The sequence below is a fragment of the Platalea leucorodia genome (genome assembly GCF_965183815.1).
Source record: "Platalea leucorodia genome assembly, chromosome: 7".
NCBI lineage: Eukaryota > Metazoa > Chordata > Aves > Pelecaniformes > Threskiornithidae > Platalea > Platalea leucorodia.
Window position 1 is genome coordinate 58,737,941 of NC_138829.1, and position 15,973 is coordinate 58,753,913.

General features: G+C 36.6%; 1 protein-coding gene across 13 annotated transcripts in view; it reads left to right on the forward strand.

Moving 5' to 3' along the window:
* The window catches only part of SOX6 (SRY-box transcription factor 6), a 376,628-nt gene that overhangs the window by 337,059 nt on the left and 23,596 nt on the right, over nucleotides 1-15,973 (forward strand). For 11 of the 13 annotated variants that reach the window (XM_082317552.1, XM_082317544.1, XM_082317553.1 and 8 more), the window contains 2 exons: nucleotides 3,211-3,264; nucleotides 7,612-7,720. In XM_082317552.1, coding sequence (XP_082173678.1) covers nucleotides 3,211-3,264; nucleotides 7,612-7,720 — 163 coding nt within the window. The remainder of the gene's footprint in view (nucleotides 1-3,210; nucleotides 3,265-7,611; nucleotides 7,721-15,973) is intronic. The other 2 variants (XM_082317546.1, XM_082317555.1) reach the window with 1 other exon arrangement.

Sequence of the window (15,973 nt, forward strand, 5' to 3'; positions counted from 1 at the left end):
CTGTTAATTTAATTGATTGTCCCTTTGTTTTTCAAGGACTGATGACTTCTCATCAGTCTAAGGTGGAATTCCACAGTTCGTGTGATTTTTTTTTTTAATCTTTACGTTTTAGATGATGTGTAATTTTACTGTAGGCTGCTGTATGAATTTGCTACTGAAACAAAGAGTTAATCAGAAAGTTCTCAGATACTGCCATGCATCATGCCTTTGTGCATGAATAAAAAGTTGGAAACCGCATGAAAGCAGTAGTTGGGTTACCACACAACTGGATATGCTTAAGTCTGAACGCTTCATAACTCTAACTACTGGGGAGTTGCAAACTTATAAATAACCTTGCAATTGGTTAAAACCATATTAAAACCATATGAACAAAGACATAAAGCATTTGGTTAAGGGGGCTCAGTAAGTGCAGTAATCCTGTTGAAAGTAATCTAACCAGGGCAGATCCATAGCTTAGGAGTTCCTGCAAGTGTGGCAACAGTTACGGGTATGTCAATACTTCATGTGTAGGAAGGCATAATATCCTACTACATTTGCTATCTGTTCTTTTTTTTTGCTTTTGAAAAATATTTTTAAATTCATACACTTATTTTTAAAGGCAAGCTTCAATGCACTTATTAGTATGTCCTGAATGTTCCCAATAATCAGGGAATTCCTCTAAATCCTTCTTATTTGTGTTTGGAGGTCAAGATGGCTACTGCTCACACTAACCAGAGGCTCTGATCCTTAAAATCAGACTTCCAAAATGATTAGCTAAAGAGAGTGTTTACAAGTAGGGCATTTGGGTTTTCATTTATTTATCTGATGATTTTTTTTCCCTTTAGCACTCCAGTTTCAAACTTCATTCTAGGCACTTTAAATTTTGATGAAATTGCAATTCTCAATTTTGACTCCAGAACCTGGGTCGTAAAAGAAGAAAGTCCCATATCATGACAGTCACTATGAAATTCTGTTACTGAACAAATTTGGAGTATTTTCTGCTTGTGATGGTCATGTATGTGTCACATTATCACGTGGAAGACAGCTGAGGCTTGCCAGTCAGGCAAAGAAATTTTAGTGTAAATTCCCTGTTAACTGCTTTTCATCTCTTACTTTTCAGTTATGTTTTAAGATGGGAGAATATATTTAAAAGAGGACCTAATGGCTTCTCTCTCTCCACATCTTTTCAAGAAAGCTGTTTGCTTTGAGGCACTGTAATGTAACACAAATCCATAGTCTGTGGCAGGGATGCTAGTCCATGCTATATGTTCAGCATACAAAGATAGTACTGGAACAGTTTATGAACAATATAGGGGCCTTCAAAAACTGAAAACAGCAGCATGTCAGGGTGAAAATTCACTGAACTGTCCCTCTTTGGTTCCTGAGATCACTGAATTCAGGTATTTCACTCACATAAAAAATAAAGTAAGGTGAGGTTGTGTCAACATCATAGAACTCGGCATATCCTTCACTTGCAAAACCTGTAAATCAGTGGTTGGAAAAGATGTACTTTGTATCTTGTAATATCTTAAAATATCAGCATTCCTACAATAAATTTGCCTAATTTGCTAATTTAATTTCTCCAGTTTCTTGGAGCAACTTCTGCTGCTATGATGCTGAAAACAAGTTCTAGATATTCACCACAGTTCTGCAAAACCAAAGGCCTTGCTTTTGATTGTAACAATAATGCCATTATTGTGTTTATCTACTTTGCCATCCAAAGAATTCAAGCAGTTGCATGCCTGCACACCAGTAGGATGATTGACATTGTTGTAATAAGGTTAATGTTTAAACTTCCCACCCGTAATAACTAAAATATCCAGAGATAAGGCTGAAAGTCAATTTGTAATTATCCCTGCTGTGCCAAGATGTTGCAAAAGATTCTAAGCGGAGGGTAATTTAACTTTTCAGTCTTAGCTGTTAAAAAGTAGTAAGAAGAAGGTGAAAAGCTTGGGACGTTTGTGTCTTGACTCTGCAGGGGAAAAAAAAAAGGTTTTGTGATTCCTCGTTATTCAAACTGGGAATAATTTTCTCTGTGTTCTACTGAAAATGTCCTTTTTATGTTTCAAATATATTAAGTTGTTTGCCTGTTGTTTACTGTCCATGGTACATGAAGGGAATAGATCACAGTTAGCAAATAAGCTACTAGAACATTTAGTATGGAATAATTCAATTTAAATACATTTCATATGTAAAGACAACATGTGATAATTGTTTGTAGTCATTCTAACTGAAGTACTGTCCTCAGAAGAAATAATATCCCTTCAGTCATACGCCCTGTGGCTTCTGTGAATGACCCGTATTAATTCAGTTTCTAGGAACTGGCTCTTTAAATTAATGTTGGTAACTGCTTCCATGCTAGACTATTGAAATAAAGGGTATTACATCATTGTCCAAACATGTCTACTTAAATAAAAAGTATTTGTTTGCAAAAAATATATATATTTTAAATCTTTCACACAACGATCAGCGTGCATGCCATTTTCCATTTCAGACTAAGCATACATTTCAGATGTGGAAAAAGCAAGCATGTTGAAATAATTTGAGGCATGGGTATAGTCGGATCAGTCTTGGTAATCCAGAAGGGAGGGGCGCCCAGTGTATTATTACATTTTGTATATTATTTTTCAAGAGATTGATGCAATCAGTCATCTTCTCGCATATGGTTTGAAAAAAAATTGTCTTCTGGCAAGTAAACTGTTATTTAAGTACACAATCCACGGTACTACAGAAACAGTTTTGCCAAACTTGTCCAAGTATTCTCACATCCTTAAAGATGGTATAAATATCATTTATAGCAAGCCGTTTACTTCAGACTATATGGAATGCCTTCCTGCTCCCCTGATCTAAGTGTCCCAGTTTGCATTATGGCCTTTATTGCTTCTGTTTGATGGAGTGATCAGTAAAAATTTAATGACACTATAAAATAATAAAAATGTCATTAATTTACCACGGATCTTGGATGCAGTGGTTGTAAAGTTACATTAATAAACAGAATATTTTTTACAACAAAAAGCATTGTTACGTGGGAACGTATAAATAACACACATAAATTTAAGAGCAATTTTACTGTTAGCACACACATTATTATGGAATAGCCAATAAGTGTATAAAACATAGTATATAAAATTTTATGAAAATATACTGTGCACATCAAAAATTCAGCTTTTATCTAAGTGCAGAGAAAAGCCATTATTGTGTGCTTACTGTTTCATTGCTGTTCTTTCACAGGATCACAATTTTATATTTGTTTCTAGTCATTTGAAGTTTGCAGCCTTTTCAGAGGTAGGGGCTACTGCTTCCTTTTCCTTTACTCCTTGCTTCACTAAATCATTCTTTTACCTTCCATACGTGAAGAAGAATTGATATTTTCTGTCAGAACGTGACGGAAAAGTTGCTAATTTAATGCAAAGCTAAAAATAATGCCAAAGGGGTTGAAAGGCTTGCTTGGCGACTCTGGAAATAAGGGATAACTATCTAGCAGTCTATCTGTCATCACTGGGGCTGCTCCATCACTGACTGTGATAATATGTGAATATGATGGATGCCACAGCCTTGTGGCTCATAACATTTAACATTCATCAGCTCTCACTAACGGGGGCTTTATAATTTAAATATCTTTATTTAATATGCAACATCTACCTCATACATCATAATTTCAAAGCACTTAGAGAACCAACAGTCCTGCAAGACAGTTGAGCTGACTTTAATTTTTTCAATAACTTTTACGTTTTCTGCATGTTTGTGACTGACAATGCATAAATAAGTGCCTAATCATATCACAGAATGGAAAATTAAGATTTGGCTGCTAAGAAGAATCTTTTTTCTCTTCTTTTTCTCATTTTAAAGATGTGATTATTTTTACTGTGTGTTCAACATATAAAGAAGCACAAAGGATCTGAATTGTGCTGGGAAGAGCTTTCATTTTTCTAGTGCAAAGTCCAATTGACTGTTGATCTAGTCATGAGAAAGGGTTGTCAGTATCATGTCCTAAACCCGTTTTCTGAAATTTAAATGGCAAAACTTAATGTGACAATACAGTATAAGCTCCATAGCCAGTACAAGATATCCGTTCAAAATAGAGGTCCAAAATGCTTTTTCACAGGAAACAAAACACCTGCACTGTCCATAGCAGTGCACTTTATTACAAACTTGCCAACATTTTCAATTATTGCAGGTTAGGGAGGTAGCAATATATCCAGTGGTCAATGTACATGTGTGCAAATATAATGCATGTGCAGGTAACATATTTGTTATTGCAGCTATGTTGTGGTGGGTTGACCTTGGCTGGATGCCAGGTGCCCACCAAGCCGCTCTGTCACTCCCCTCCTCAGCAGGACGGGGGTGGGGGTAGAAAATAAGATGGGAAAACCTCGTGGGTCAAGATAAAGGCAATGTAATAAAAGCGAAAGCAAAGGCTGCACACGGAAGCAAAGGAAAACAAAAGATTTATTCTCTACTTCCCATCAGCAGGCAATGTCCAGCCACTTCCCGGGAAATAGGGCTTCAGTACATGTAGCGGTTGTGCTGGAAGACAAATGTCATAATAACGAATGCCCCTCCTCCTCTTGCTTTCTCTTAGCTTTTATTTCTGAGCAGATGTCATATGATATGGAATATCCCTTTGGTCAGTTTGGGTGAGCTGTCCTGGCTACGTCCCCTTCCAAGATCTTGCCTACCCCCAGCCTACTGGTGAAGGGGGAAATGTTGGAGAGACAGCCTTGATGCTGTGTGAGCACTGCTCAGCAGTAGCCAAAACACTGGTGTGTTATCAACACCCTTCTAGCTACCAGTACAAAGCACAGCACTATGAGGGCTGCTATAGGGACAATTAACTCCATCTCAGCCAGACCCAGTACATATGTATAGCCATTTACTTTTAATGAAGGTATGACATTTTTCGTTCATATAGGAATATTATGTACAGAATCAATCTTCCTCTCACTCCTTGCTCATACTAGGTAAAAGGTAGACTTTCAAAGGATTTTTAGTGCAAGTGACTATTTTCTTTGGGAGCAAAGACAAATCCCATAAAAAAGGATTGGAGCCTAGTGGGACAAGCTTCCTCTCTAATAACAAATTTCATATGAATTTGTTGTATTTCATGGAATTGTAAGGGCATCTACTAGATAAAAAACATTATTAGTATTAAGGAACATTTTTCTACTTGTTACAGTTCTCTGAATATGTTTAAACCTAATGCAAATATTGAGAATTTTTTTATAATCACTATGAAGATTATTTTCAGTAAAAAAGCAAGCAAAGAAATTACTTTAACAGGCATTTAAAAGACTTAAATATAGTTAGCTTTGTTACAGCTTTTTATGAATTAGAAGGAGGGGGCTATGAAATAACTATAAGTACATCTCCTTTGTTTGACAAGAGCAGGTATTTTTATTGTTTAAGTGCTTTCATTTTACTGTTCCTGAACCTTATAATGTAATTTTCCCTTTTCTCCCTCCGTGTCGAAATATTGATATTCTTTCAGAAACTTTCCTTTTTTTAACAGAATATTTTCTGGTAAAATCAAAGAGAATGAATGACTAGAAAGATATTTCAAATGTGCATATTGATATGTAGCAGAGTCTGTTGATTTTTATAGCAGAAAGGTATTTCTCCTCCTTCTGAAACACACTTAAAGGCTGTTCTTCCAAGAATACTGCAGGTGCTGTATTAACATCCTTAAGAAAAAGCTTTTAGTGCAAATATTTTGGAAGAGACAAAATATGTGCCAAAAGCTGTTTTCTTAGTCCTGATCTTTGGTTTTATCTCAACTGCAAATCAGCCCTTTGCAATGGAACGCAGAATCCTTGACAAACTTATTTTTTATTCTGTCTACCAGTAAAACAGATCCCATCCTGATGATTCAGGTGTATTGTTACATTGCACAACATTTTTCAGTAAAATATTGTGCCTCTAGTATTGCAGTGCCTTTCTGCATTTCCATTTCATTTGTAAGTCTTCCTTTTCTCATGAGTTCCTTTGTATGTAAGCTCCTTCATCAACCACAGATTTTACAGAATAAAGTAAGTTAAGAAGTTAAGCAAATACAAAATGCAGTTATTTTGTTTGACAACTGGAAGATTCTGAGGAACTTTTAGAAATGCAGTTAGTCCCTGAAATGCCTCAGCTGCATGTTGTGGCAAATCCAGTGTCAGGTTGTGCTTTCTTGTTTTCCTCTGCAAATTAAACAGAAAATAATTTTAAAAATCCATGGCTGAAGGAATCAAAAGAATGGGGAATCAAAAGAATTCCTCAGTTGTTGGCCTGGTGGGGTTTTATTACTGAAAGATAATGATAATAGAAAAATAATCGCATTGGAAAGCAGAAGTATTTGGAGGTGGAGCAAATGAGGAGTCAAGGCCATTAAGTATGTTTTGTCCTTAAGAACATTTCCAAGTTTCTAACCATCTTGCAGGAGAGAAACTCCTGATGTTTTCTTCTTATGTCTAGTATGCACACCACAGAACTAGGTCATTGAACAATAGACTGAACAGCAATCAGCACTCTACTTCTGCATAATGCATTAAGTATAACATGGAGAAACTGTTCGTAGAGCTGAAAGCTGGTATTTCATGTCTGTAAATTCAAGCTGACATGACATTTAATATTGTTTCATAGTAATGAACAACAAGGTTTCATTCATTCACAAGTACAACATAATGCCAAGTTTAGTCTGAAGAGGTAACAACAAGGCAAGAGGGAAAACATGCTATGTTCTTTCAAATGAGAATGCTAAATTAATGATAACCATTGAACGCTTTGCTACTGATACACAGTACTATAGAGAGTACTATTGTGAGACAATATTACACTGTCATTTATAGCGCCCTTGTCCAGTAGTTGATTAGTTGATTGAAGAACTGGGTTAACACATAAAATACCTTTCAGTTTCCACTTTCTAGTTCCGGGTTTCCTATGGAGGTCTCCAGCTCTCAAAACCTTTCTGTTTTTCTAGGAGTGTGCATTCTTTTTCCTTTTTTTTTTTTTTTTTTTTTTTTTTAATCTCCTTAGGTTCCCTTTCCACTGAGGTACAATTTAAATTCCTAGACAAAATAATAATATCAGTTCTGTCATCTATTATTCCTTCTTTCAAATACTTGTCTTTGAAAACCTCTTGCATAAAATTCAGACTTGTGTTTTCTCAGAGGTATGAATGCAAACTTGAATCTCATAGTGGGGAAAAAGTGATTTTTCCATTAAATTAGCAGTATATTTTAATACAAACTCTTCTTTCAAGTTCTGAATTTTCATGTCTCCCAAATGTTGATTGTCTTTTCCAGTTTAAGTTAGAAAATAAGTGGAAAGGCAAAGTGAGCAGCATCAATCAGCACTGTTTGCTGCCAAGAGTGTTTTGTATTTGCATGTACAATCATTTATACATTATGGCAGTGCAGATCAAAATAATCTCAAAGTTTCTGTGTATGTTTCACATTTAAAACTGATTTTCATAAATGCAGACATTCAGAATATGTAAAAAAATTGTCCTTGAGTTAAAATTCTAATTAAATGCACTCATTATTTGTTCAGATTTAAAAAAATAAGGCATGTATCAATGCATACACATATGCACAAGCATATAATGAGAACTAACCTATATGGAGCATTAAGACTACTTCTATTCTTTTCCAGGAAAGAACAAGGTTTGAAAATTTAGGTCCACAGTTAACAGGGAAACCCAGTGAAGATGGAAAACTGGGCCCTGGTGTCATTGATCTTACAAGGCCAGAAGATGCAGAAGGTGAGTTGCAATTTTGACTATGGGTTATTGAACACTGCATCACAGAATGGTATGACTGAAATGTTTCCAGTGTCATAAGTACTGTCTGGCTTACATCCCAGGGTAACACTTGAATGATTTCTGTGTGTTTTTGTGAGATTGTAATAAGTCCATAGCAAAGGGCAGATACATGAAAAGAACTGTATGGCCCTCTAAGCCCTTCTGCAATGCAATAATTTTTTTCCCCCAGCAGCTGTCAATTAAGTGCTTACATTTTATACTATTAATAAAAGTGTAGGAAACATTGAGAAAATTATCTCAGCAAGGCAATATATACATATATATATTTTCACCAGTTTTTAAGGATTTAGCAGCTTTGAAGAAAGTTAGAGGTCTTTAAGAAGTCTACCCATCAGTGCACTCACAAACTATTCAAGATATAGCAAGCACAATTTTATTGACAGGCAGCTGTCAAATGATAATGGAAAAATATTTCACATTTTCTATATGAAAATCTTTTCTTCATGATATAAACCTTCAGTGCATTTGCACTCATTTCAGTGAGAGTTCTATATATCAGGCATACAATGTCAAGTCATGAGTGGAAATCAGTGTTTATCAAGACTGAGTTTAGTCTCTAGCAGGATTACCATGCATGCTCTGGAAACGGATGCCACTGGTATCCTCTCTACCCTATGATACATTAGAAGAGAACACGTAGACAGATAGGAACCCTACCAGTCATTGTAGTAAGATTAACATACTATTCAGATAGAATATTATGCAACATTTTGCCCCCTCAATTTATTTCTGTATGAGAATCATTTTGCTCTTTTTTAACCTGACATGTTCTAGTCATGCCACTGTTCTTGAGAAAAGGTTAAAAATAATCTCTATTTTTTTCCATTAATATCCACATATCTGAGAGGTTCAAAATTTGCTTTTTTTCTTGGATCAAAAGAATAGGACCAATAAACTTGTGATTGTTGACAAATAGGGTTATTTTCAAATGATTCCTGAAATACTGTGACAGAATTTTTCTGATAAAAAGGCATTAATATTTTCTGTAGAGAGAAATATTCCTATGAGCACGTATTCTCTTTTGTCTCTCTGTGACCCAGAAATAAATAGTCCAGGTATGGTCCCACGAATTGTCCCTTCATTTTGAAGTCTGACAACAACAGCACATGTAAATGTTATCTTTTCTTTACTGTATAGGTAGTACATGATACACCTGTGATAAAACATCTTAAAGCCCTGATTCTCCTTGCTTGCCAACGAACATACGTTATCTTTAATCAGTCTCTAGGCAAACCAAAAAAGCTGAGTTTAAAAGTATTCTGGGCATGGACTTGTATACAATGGAGAAGCTGTAAGTCCAGTTCCAAGATGTTCCTGTATTGGCTCATCCATACAGAGGAATAGTTCACTCTCAAATTTCATTCAGTGAAATATTCCTACTTATTGGCTTAATACCATGATTAGCTTATCGCATTGAACATGCACCAGGAGCACATGCTGACGTGTTTCTTGCTTACAATTTTTTTTAAAGTATTTTGACATAGTCAAGATTTCAGGTCTCCATAACGGTAAGATAAGATGATGACTGAAGCTCATCAGCCATTTATTACAAATAATATTCAGAAGGAGGCTAGCACCTTAATGAGACATTTCAGATTTTCCATATATGTATATATATTTTAATAGTTCCTTATAAAACCAGTAATTTCCAGATTTTCATTTTTAGGGAGCTATTATTTATGAGCTTAATTTATTCATCCTTTATTGAATGTGATTGGCCACTGTTGTATTGTCTTTAAACATAAAGAAAAATAACGAACAGAATGTAGGTAAAAAATAACTTTCAGACAGGTGTTTTGCAATGATTTTTTTTCTAGAAAGAAGGACTTAAGATATACATGGACTTTCAAAAGTACTTGTTGACTCATCAGTTATTTATAAACTGCTTTGTAAAGGAATTTCCATCCTGCAGCAACTTCTCATATTTCAATGTGTTGAAGGATATTTTTTTCCTCAGTTGGGATGAAAATTTGCAACAGAATACTTACAGATACACAGTTACTGGTTCATATGACATCAAGTCCCTGACGACTTTCTTGGTTTAGCTCATTTCCTTCAATTCATCCTTTCTCTTTTTAGTGTCCTTAATTTAGTATCTTGCTACACCTCGTGGTACTGACAGCCCCCCCTGTTATGGATAGTGCAGAATGAAGCTTTGACATATGTAACCCAAGCTACAGTGATGTGTGCCAGTTTAAGGATAGTGTACATGTCTTTCTAGAGCTAGTGGGGCAGTTTGAGGCACGGTGTATCGCCACGTGGGAAATCTGAGTTCATGAATGGATTCAGATTTCCAGACTCTGTTTAGCAGCCAAGAGATGTCTCTAGAAAAGAGGTGCTGGATGAATACCTTTGCTGATCTGAAAAAAAAACCGTTGGCGGGAGTTCAAAACTGAGCTGCTTATTTGTCCTTCTAGCTGTAGACAAGGTGAATTTAGATACTAGCTGGATATAAAAAAAGATTCAAAATATCACCCAAGTTTTTCCCGTTATCTTTGGCAACCTAGCTAAGAGATGACACTTCTAGTATGGCATCGTTTAGAGTGGAAGTCCATTGAAAACAGTGCTGCTGAAATATCAGCAGTTAAACTGTGGCCTCTGATGTACTGTACCATGCTACAGACTCTGTCTTCAAGAATATTAATGCTTCTAATTGTCATGAAACTATTATAAATCTTTCTAGGTTTCCCATGTCACAAAGTTTTTTATGTGTGTTGCTATTATTTTGTGCTTCCATATGTGTCTGTTTCAGCACTGGGTTACTAAGAAACTTGACAACTTATTCTTCAGAATCATAGAATCATTTAGGTTGGAAAGACCCTTAAGATCATCAAGTCCAACTGTTAACCTAACACTATCAAGTCCACCACTAAACCATGTCCCTAAGTGCCACATCTACATGTCTTTTAGATACCTCCAGGGATGGGGACTCAACCACTTCCCTGGGCAGCCTATGCTTGATAACCCTTTCAGTGAAGAAATTTTTCCTCATATCCAATCTAAACCTCCCCTGGTGCAACTTGAGGCCATTTCCTCTTGTCCTATCACTTGTTACTTGGCAGAAGAGACCGACCCCCACCTCGCTACGCCCTCCTTTCAGGTAGTTGTAGAGAGCAATAAGGTCTCCCCTCAGCCTCCTTTTCTCCAGACTAAACAACCCCAGCTCCCTCAGCTGCTCCTCACAGGACTTGTTCTCTAGACCCTTCACCAGCTTCATTGCTCTTCTTTGGCCGCCTCTAAGAAGAGAGCCTTGTTGCATTTTTAGTGTGTTGCCAAGGTCACCATCTCAACTGAATATCAAGGGTTCCTAATAGCCATAGTCATATTCTTTGAAGACTTAGTGTGTTTCACACCTTCCTTTCTGTTTTGTCATTGCTGCTTACTTTTAATCTTTTTTAAAATGTGGTGTAACAGATGTATTCCTGAGCCAAGGACCCCAAATGTAGTCCCACTGCTGGCCATAAACTGGAGAAAAGTGCAGTTTGGGCTGCATCCTGATCCCCCAAGTTATCTAGACCAAGTGGACTATGGAAGTGCAGTTCCACTCCCTGCCTACCTGCACACCTGCATTTCCAAAGGAAACTAAAGCATGCAGAGACATGGTACATGTCTGTCTCATCCCAGCAGGCAGATGAGATAGACCAAATCTGGGAAGTGCTCCTGGTTCCCATAGCTTTGACACAGCCTTTAAGGTTCAAGTAATTTGTTATAAGAAATATCAACAGACTTCTGTGTTTTATGGAATGCCTTTGTAATAGTATCTAGCAATGATTTCTCTCTACTTCTTATATCTTTTCTATAACATATGGCAGTGATCTGAGTTTGACAGGATCAGAGTCATGTTTTCCTTTAATTTTAGGAGTGCTTGTGGTACTGGGTCATTGATCAGAAGCTGAAGCTACATATATATTTTTTTTGAATAATGAATTATAAGACAAGTCTTAAAATCGTTTCAATTTAGCTCTATGCAATTATAAGACAAATATGAAAGGATTCTGCAGAATGACTTTTAAGATTAATGGTAACTAGGTGTTCTTTCAGAGATGACCTAGCACATGAAATTGTATTCAAAGCTTGTGTTACTCATAATGACCTAACTGTCATCTGAATGGAGGCCTGAAAATCATCAACAAGAGTTTTATATTAAATATGACATGAACCAACATCTCTATTACTTCCTCAGCCACCAGCAGGACTGGGCTAACTATATTAAAAATAATGCTCAGACTGTATTCAAAAACATTGCCACTGACTGTGACACCATTGATGAATAATCCGCAGCTATTAGACTTATATCATTACCTGGAAATCCCAGTTGTCATGTTAAAATATATGATACATTTGTAGCTAGCAAAATTCAAAAACATGATTTGAGAGCCTCATAAATGTTTGGTGACTGGTATGCAAAATTATAAACAACAGCCAATTACCGAAGTAAACAAGGATTTTTTTTTTCTCCAAACCCAATCATTTTAAAGGAAACATCATTCTTTCTGTAGGTGGCTTCATAATTTTGAGCATTTGAGATTGTCGGTACTGAAATACAGCTAGCTAGCATGGACACACTAAGACGGCTTTGAATCTAGCTATAGCTAAAACCCCTTTTTGAACATGACTGACATACATTAACTGACCAGACTGTGTAGAATATAGTCAGGAGCCCTAGGTGACCCCTATTTAAATTCCAGGTGGGGGAACCTGTAGTATTTAGTTCTTAGTTATCTGAGGATATTGGACAATCTGAATATGTTTTTTTGGTTCAAGCTCTAAAAAAAGATATTCCTTTCACAGATGCTCACTTTTGGTGATAATGCTACTTCTTTTGAATAGTATAATGTACTCTATGTTTATGGATCTTGTGCTTGTATAATGTGCTCTATGTTTATGGATCCTTCTGGTTTTGTGGTTGTGGTCAAATGCTTTGGAAATTTGTAGGAAGTATGTTAAGATTTTGTTTTGTAGTAGATAGAAATCTGCAGAATAGACCTAACGTTCCTGTTGACAATTACTGATTTTACCTTAGCTCAGGTTGCACTGTGGTTTCCTTCAGCAGTCAAAGTCAGGGATTCAAATTCCATCAAGACCTGATCTTTATTCCTGCCAAAGAATTGGATCTGTTAAAATAGAATTTTCTTGTTTGGATCCTGGGCTCAGGGCAAAAACATCTGAATGTTATTGTTCTGCCACTGCCTCACTGTATGATTTTGTAAAAAAGAAATAACTTCTCTGTATCCTGTTTTCCCAAGTGAAAAATCAGATGCATTGTGAAGCTAAATTCATTTTTAGAAAACAAATGGAAACAGATGAAAATGCCATATTAGTACTTACCATTGAGTTCCATGTTCATTCCTGTTAATATATTAGAATCAGGGGCTTGTGAGTTAAATATTTGGCCTCACAGTTTGCCATTTGGGACAACATACACAAAGACCTTTTCTTCTGAGTCCTGTTTTGATGTTTTCATTTGTTCCATTTCTCATGTAGTAGTTTTCTTGATTCCGTAAACTTTGTGTTTAGTACCTGCTGCTTCTTCCTTTGATACTAATCTATCAGTGTGTGTTAAGCATGGACCACAGTTCTGAGGATAGGTACATACCTGCTAGTTTAGATTATTTAAAATTTATATTATTTTAAAGCAATTTTAAATAATGTGGTGGGATCAGTCTTTCCACTTTATCTGTATCTACGTATTTACTTTATCCTTGTATTAGACTATTACTTTTTAAAGTCTCCCAAAGGATAACCTTTGCCATGAAACCTAGATGTTGAGTCAGTCATTAAGAGGTGTCTTGGAGTCCTCGGCATGGGACTGGTACCAGCCCATCTTCTTAAATTCATTGACTTAGTGCCCGTGTCCTGCTTAGTGCCTGTGTCCTCCTTAGTGCCTGTGTCCTCCCTTTGACTGCCTGCTGTCTCTTACTTTAATTTGTAAGTTCCTTGGTTCGAAGATTGTGTTTTTCTATATACCAAGTCACTGTTTGAGATTATATAGCTTTAAGCCTTATCTGTTTGATCATGGTATCTTTTACCATGATCCAAGTAGGCTGAATGCAAGCCAGTTGGGGACTGTGAGCTGCATAACCATTGGTAATAGGCTGGTTCCAGTAGTAAGCCCTAGCTTGATCTTATTAATCCCAGTTCAGATATACAAGTTTGTGGTCTGAACCTGATTTTGGACCTGAACACAAGCTTGGGGGGGGCACAAGATCACCTTTGCTTTTAAAAGAACATATTTCTATTCAGCAGTAACCTTAAGAACCCAGTTCTGCAGCATTTCAGATGGTGGATTTGCTGACCAACATACAAAGTCAATGAATTTTTCAATATTTGCAGCACTTAACAGGAGTCTGTCTTTTTACGTCCATAAAATTAGCACTTCCCATTCATATTTGACTTGGGCTAGCCACATTGCAAGGCATGTTGTAGTACAATGAGAGATTCTACCTGCCCAAAAGCAAGGCAAATCGAATGGCAGAGAAAGAAAGAAATCGTGTTAGACATCACCACAGATTTAACCAATTGCCAGAACATGGTGAACAATGAGTGGTTGCAATGGCAGCAGCAGCAGTGAATATGGAATCATGTGGAGGAGATAAATGAGCTAACTGGGGAAAGACAGGGAGTCTTTGCAATGCAGAAGGTGGTTTCTTGGCCATGTGGGGAGAAACATGAGAAAAAGGAGCTACAAACGGAGCACAAGTCTGATACCTAAAGATGAGGAGAAACTGCCACCTTGTCCAGCTCCAAATTTCTGTCCATCTGTCAAAGCTTCATTTTCTCCCTCCCTGGTGATAGAGAAGACATTATGACAAGTGCCTGGGTTTTGCAAATCTCTTAAGTAAAAAACAGATCAATGCTTTCTTAAAGGAGCACCTCTACCATATACTCAAAGCCTCAACATTCTCATATATGCCCAATAGTAAATAATTGCTTATACAAAAGGGTGACACAGTTTCTTCTTAACTCCAGAAAAGGTTGACTTTGAGCAGCTGAAGAGGTAGGTGAAAGGGACCCACATATTTGCAGGCAGATCAATCTTGGCAGGCTGCCAACACAATCCAAACCTGTGAGGTAACTTGTTTAACACCCTCCTATGCAGAGGTGTAAACAGCAGGTAGTACATGCATGACAAAGCATCACCTACTTTTGTGACAGTGCTTCATAAATACTGGAGGAAAGAATGCCTCTCCCTGCCAGTATTTGTCGCACATAAATATTTGTAATAGTTGCTATGGCAGTTGAGAGGGGAAAGATGAAAATCAGAAAACAGTGAAAGCTGTCTGAAAACAAAGAAGTGTTTCCAGAGAGAATGCAGTAAGCTCAAGTACGGGAAGTTTTATTCTCTTAAATTCTTGTTATAGGTCTTTGATTAAAAAAAAAATCCGTAAATGGATCTTTATTATTTAAAGATATAATAACTTATTATCTTGGTTAATTAGACCAGATGCTAAAAGATGGCCTTCATTAATTGTGGTTGCCATTTTTAACACCCATGAATCTATTTGATTGTGCCTGATACTTGAGTGATACACTTAAATTTTTCAGAATAACTCATAACAAATCAGGAATCTGGGATAAAGTACTTGGGCACAGTATTTCAGTTGTGTTGGATGAGATTCAGCACCTCAGCCCTGGAGTAACTCAACGCCTGCAAGTGGGATAGGAATAAGATGTTCTGTCTTTAAGAACCATCCCGTCACTTTTCCGATGGCAACCACTTCATGAATCTCATTGTTGCCAGCACCCTCGTAACATTTTACAGGGGGAACTCCCACTTTGAGTACTGAAAAATCTGAGCTGGGGGTGTGTGGACTGATCTTCCCATGGCATTGAAACTTATTCCTCTCAAGACACTAAAATTTAACATATACTATGCTTCTCACTTTTGGAATAATAAATCTGGATGTCCTCCACAAGTGTTACCTTTTGATTTTCAACTGTCTTAGGTATTTTTTTCCTACTGCTAAATATGAGGCTTTCTCATTTGCTGTTTCCATGCTACAGTAATTGATTCTTATAGAATAATACCTTTATTTAAAAAAATTCTAGTTAGAATTTATGATGTTGTATAATCAACCACTGTTACATGCAGTTTTACATAGGGGTGCCTATGAGCACAGTTATGGTTAAGGGATTGTCACAATTTCCATTATATAGTAAAACATTATTTTCAGGAATTTAGAACAAGGCTGT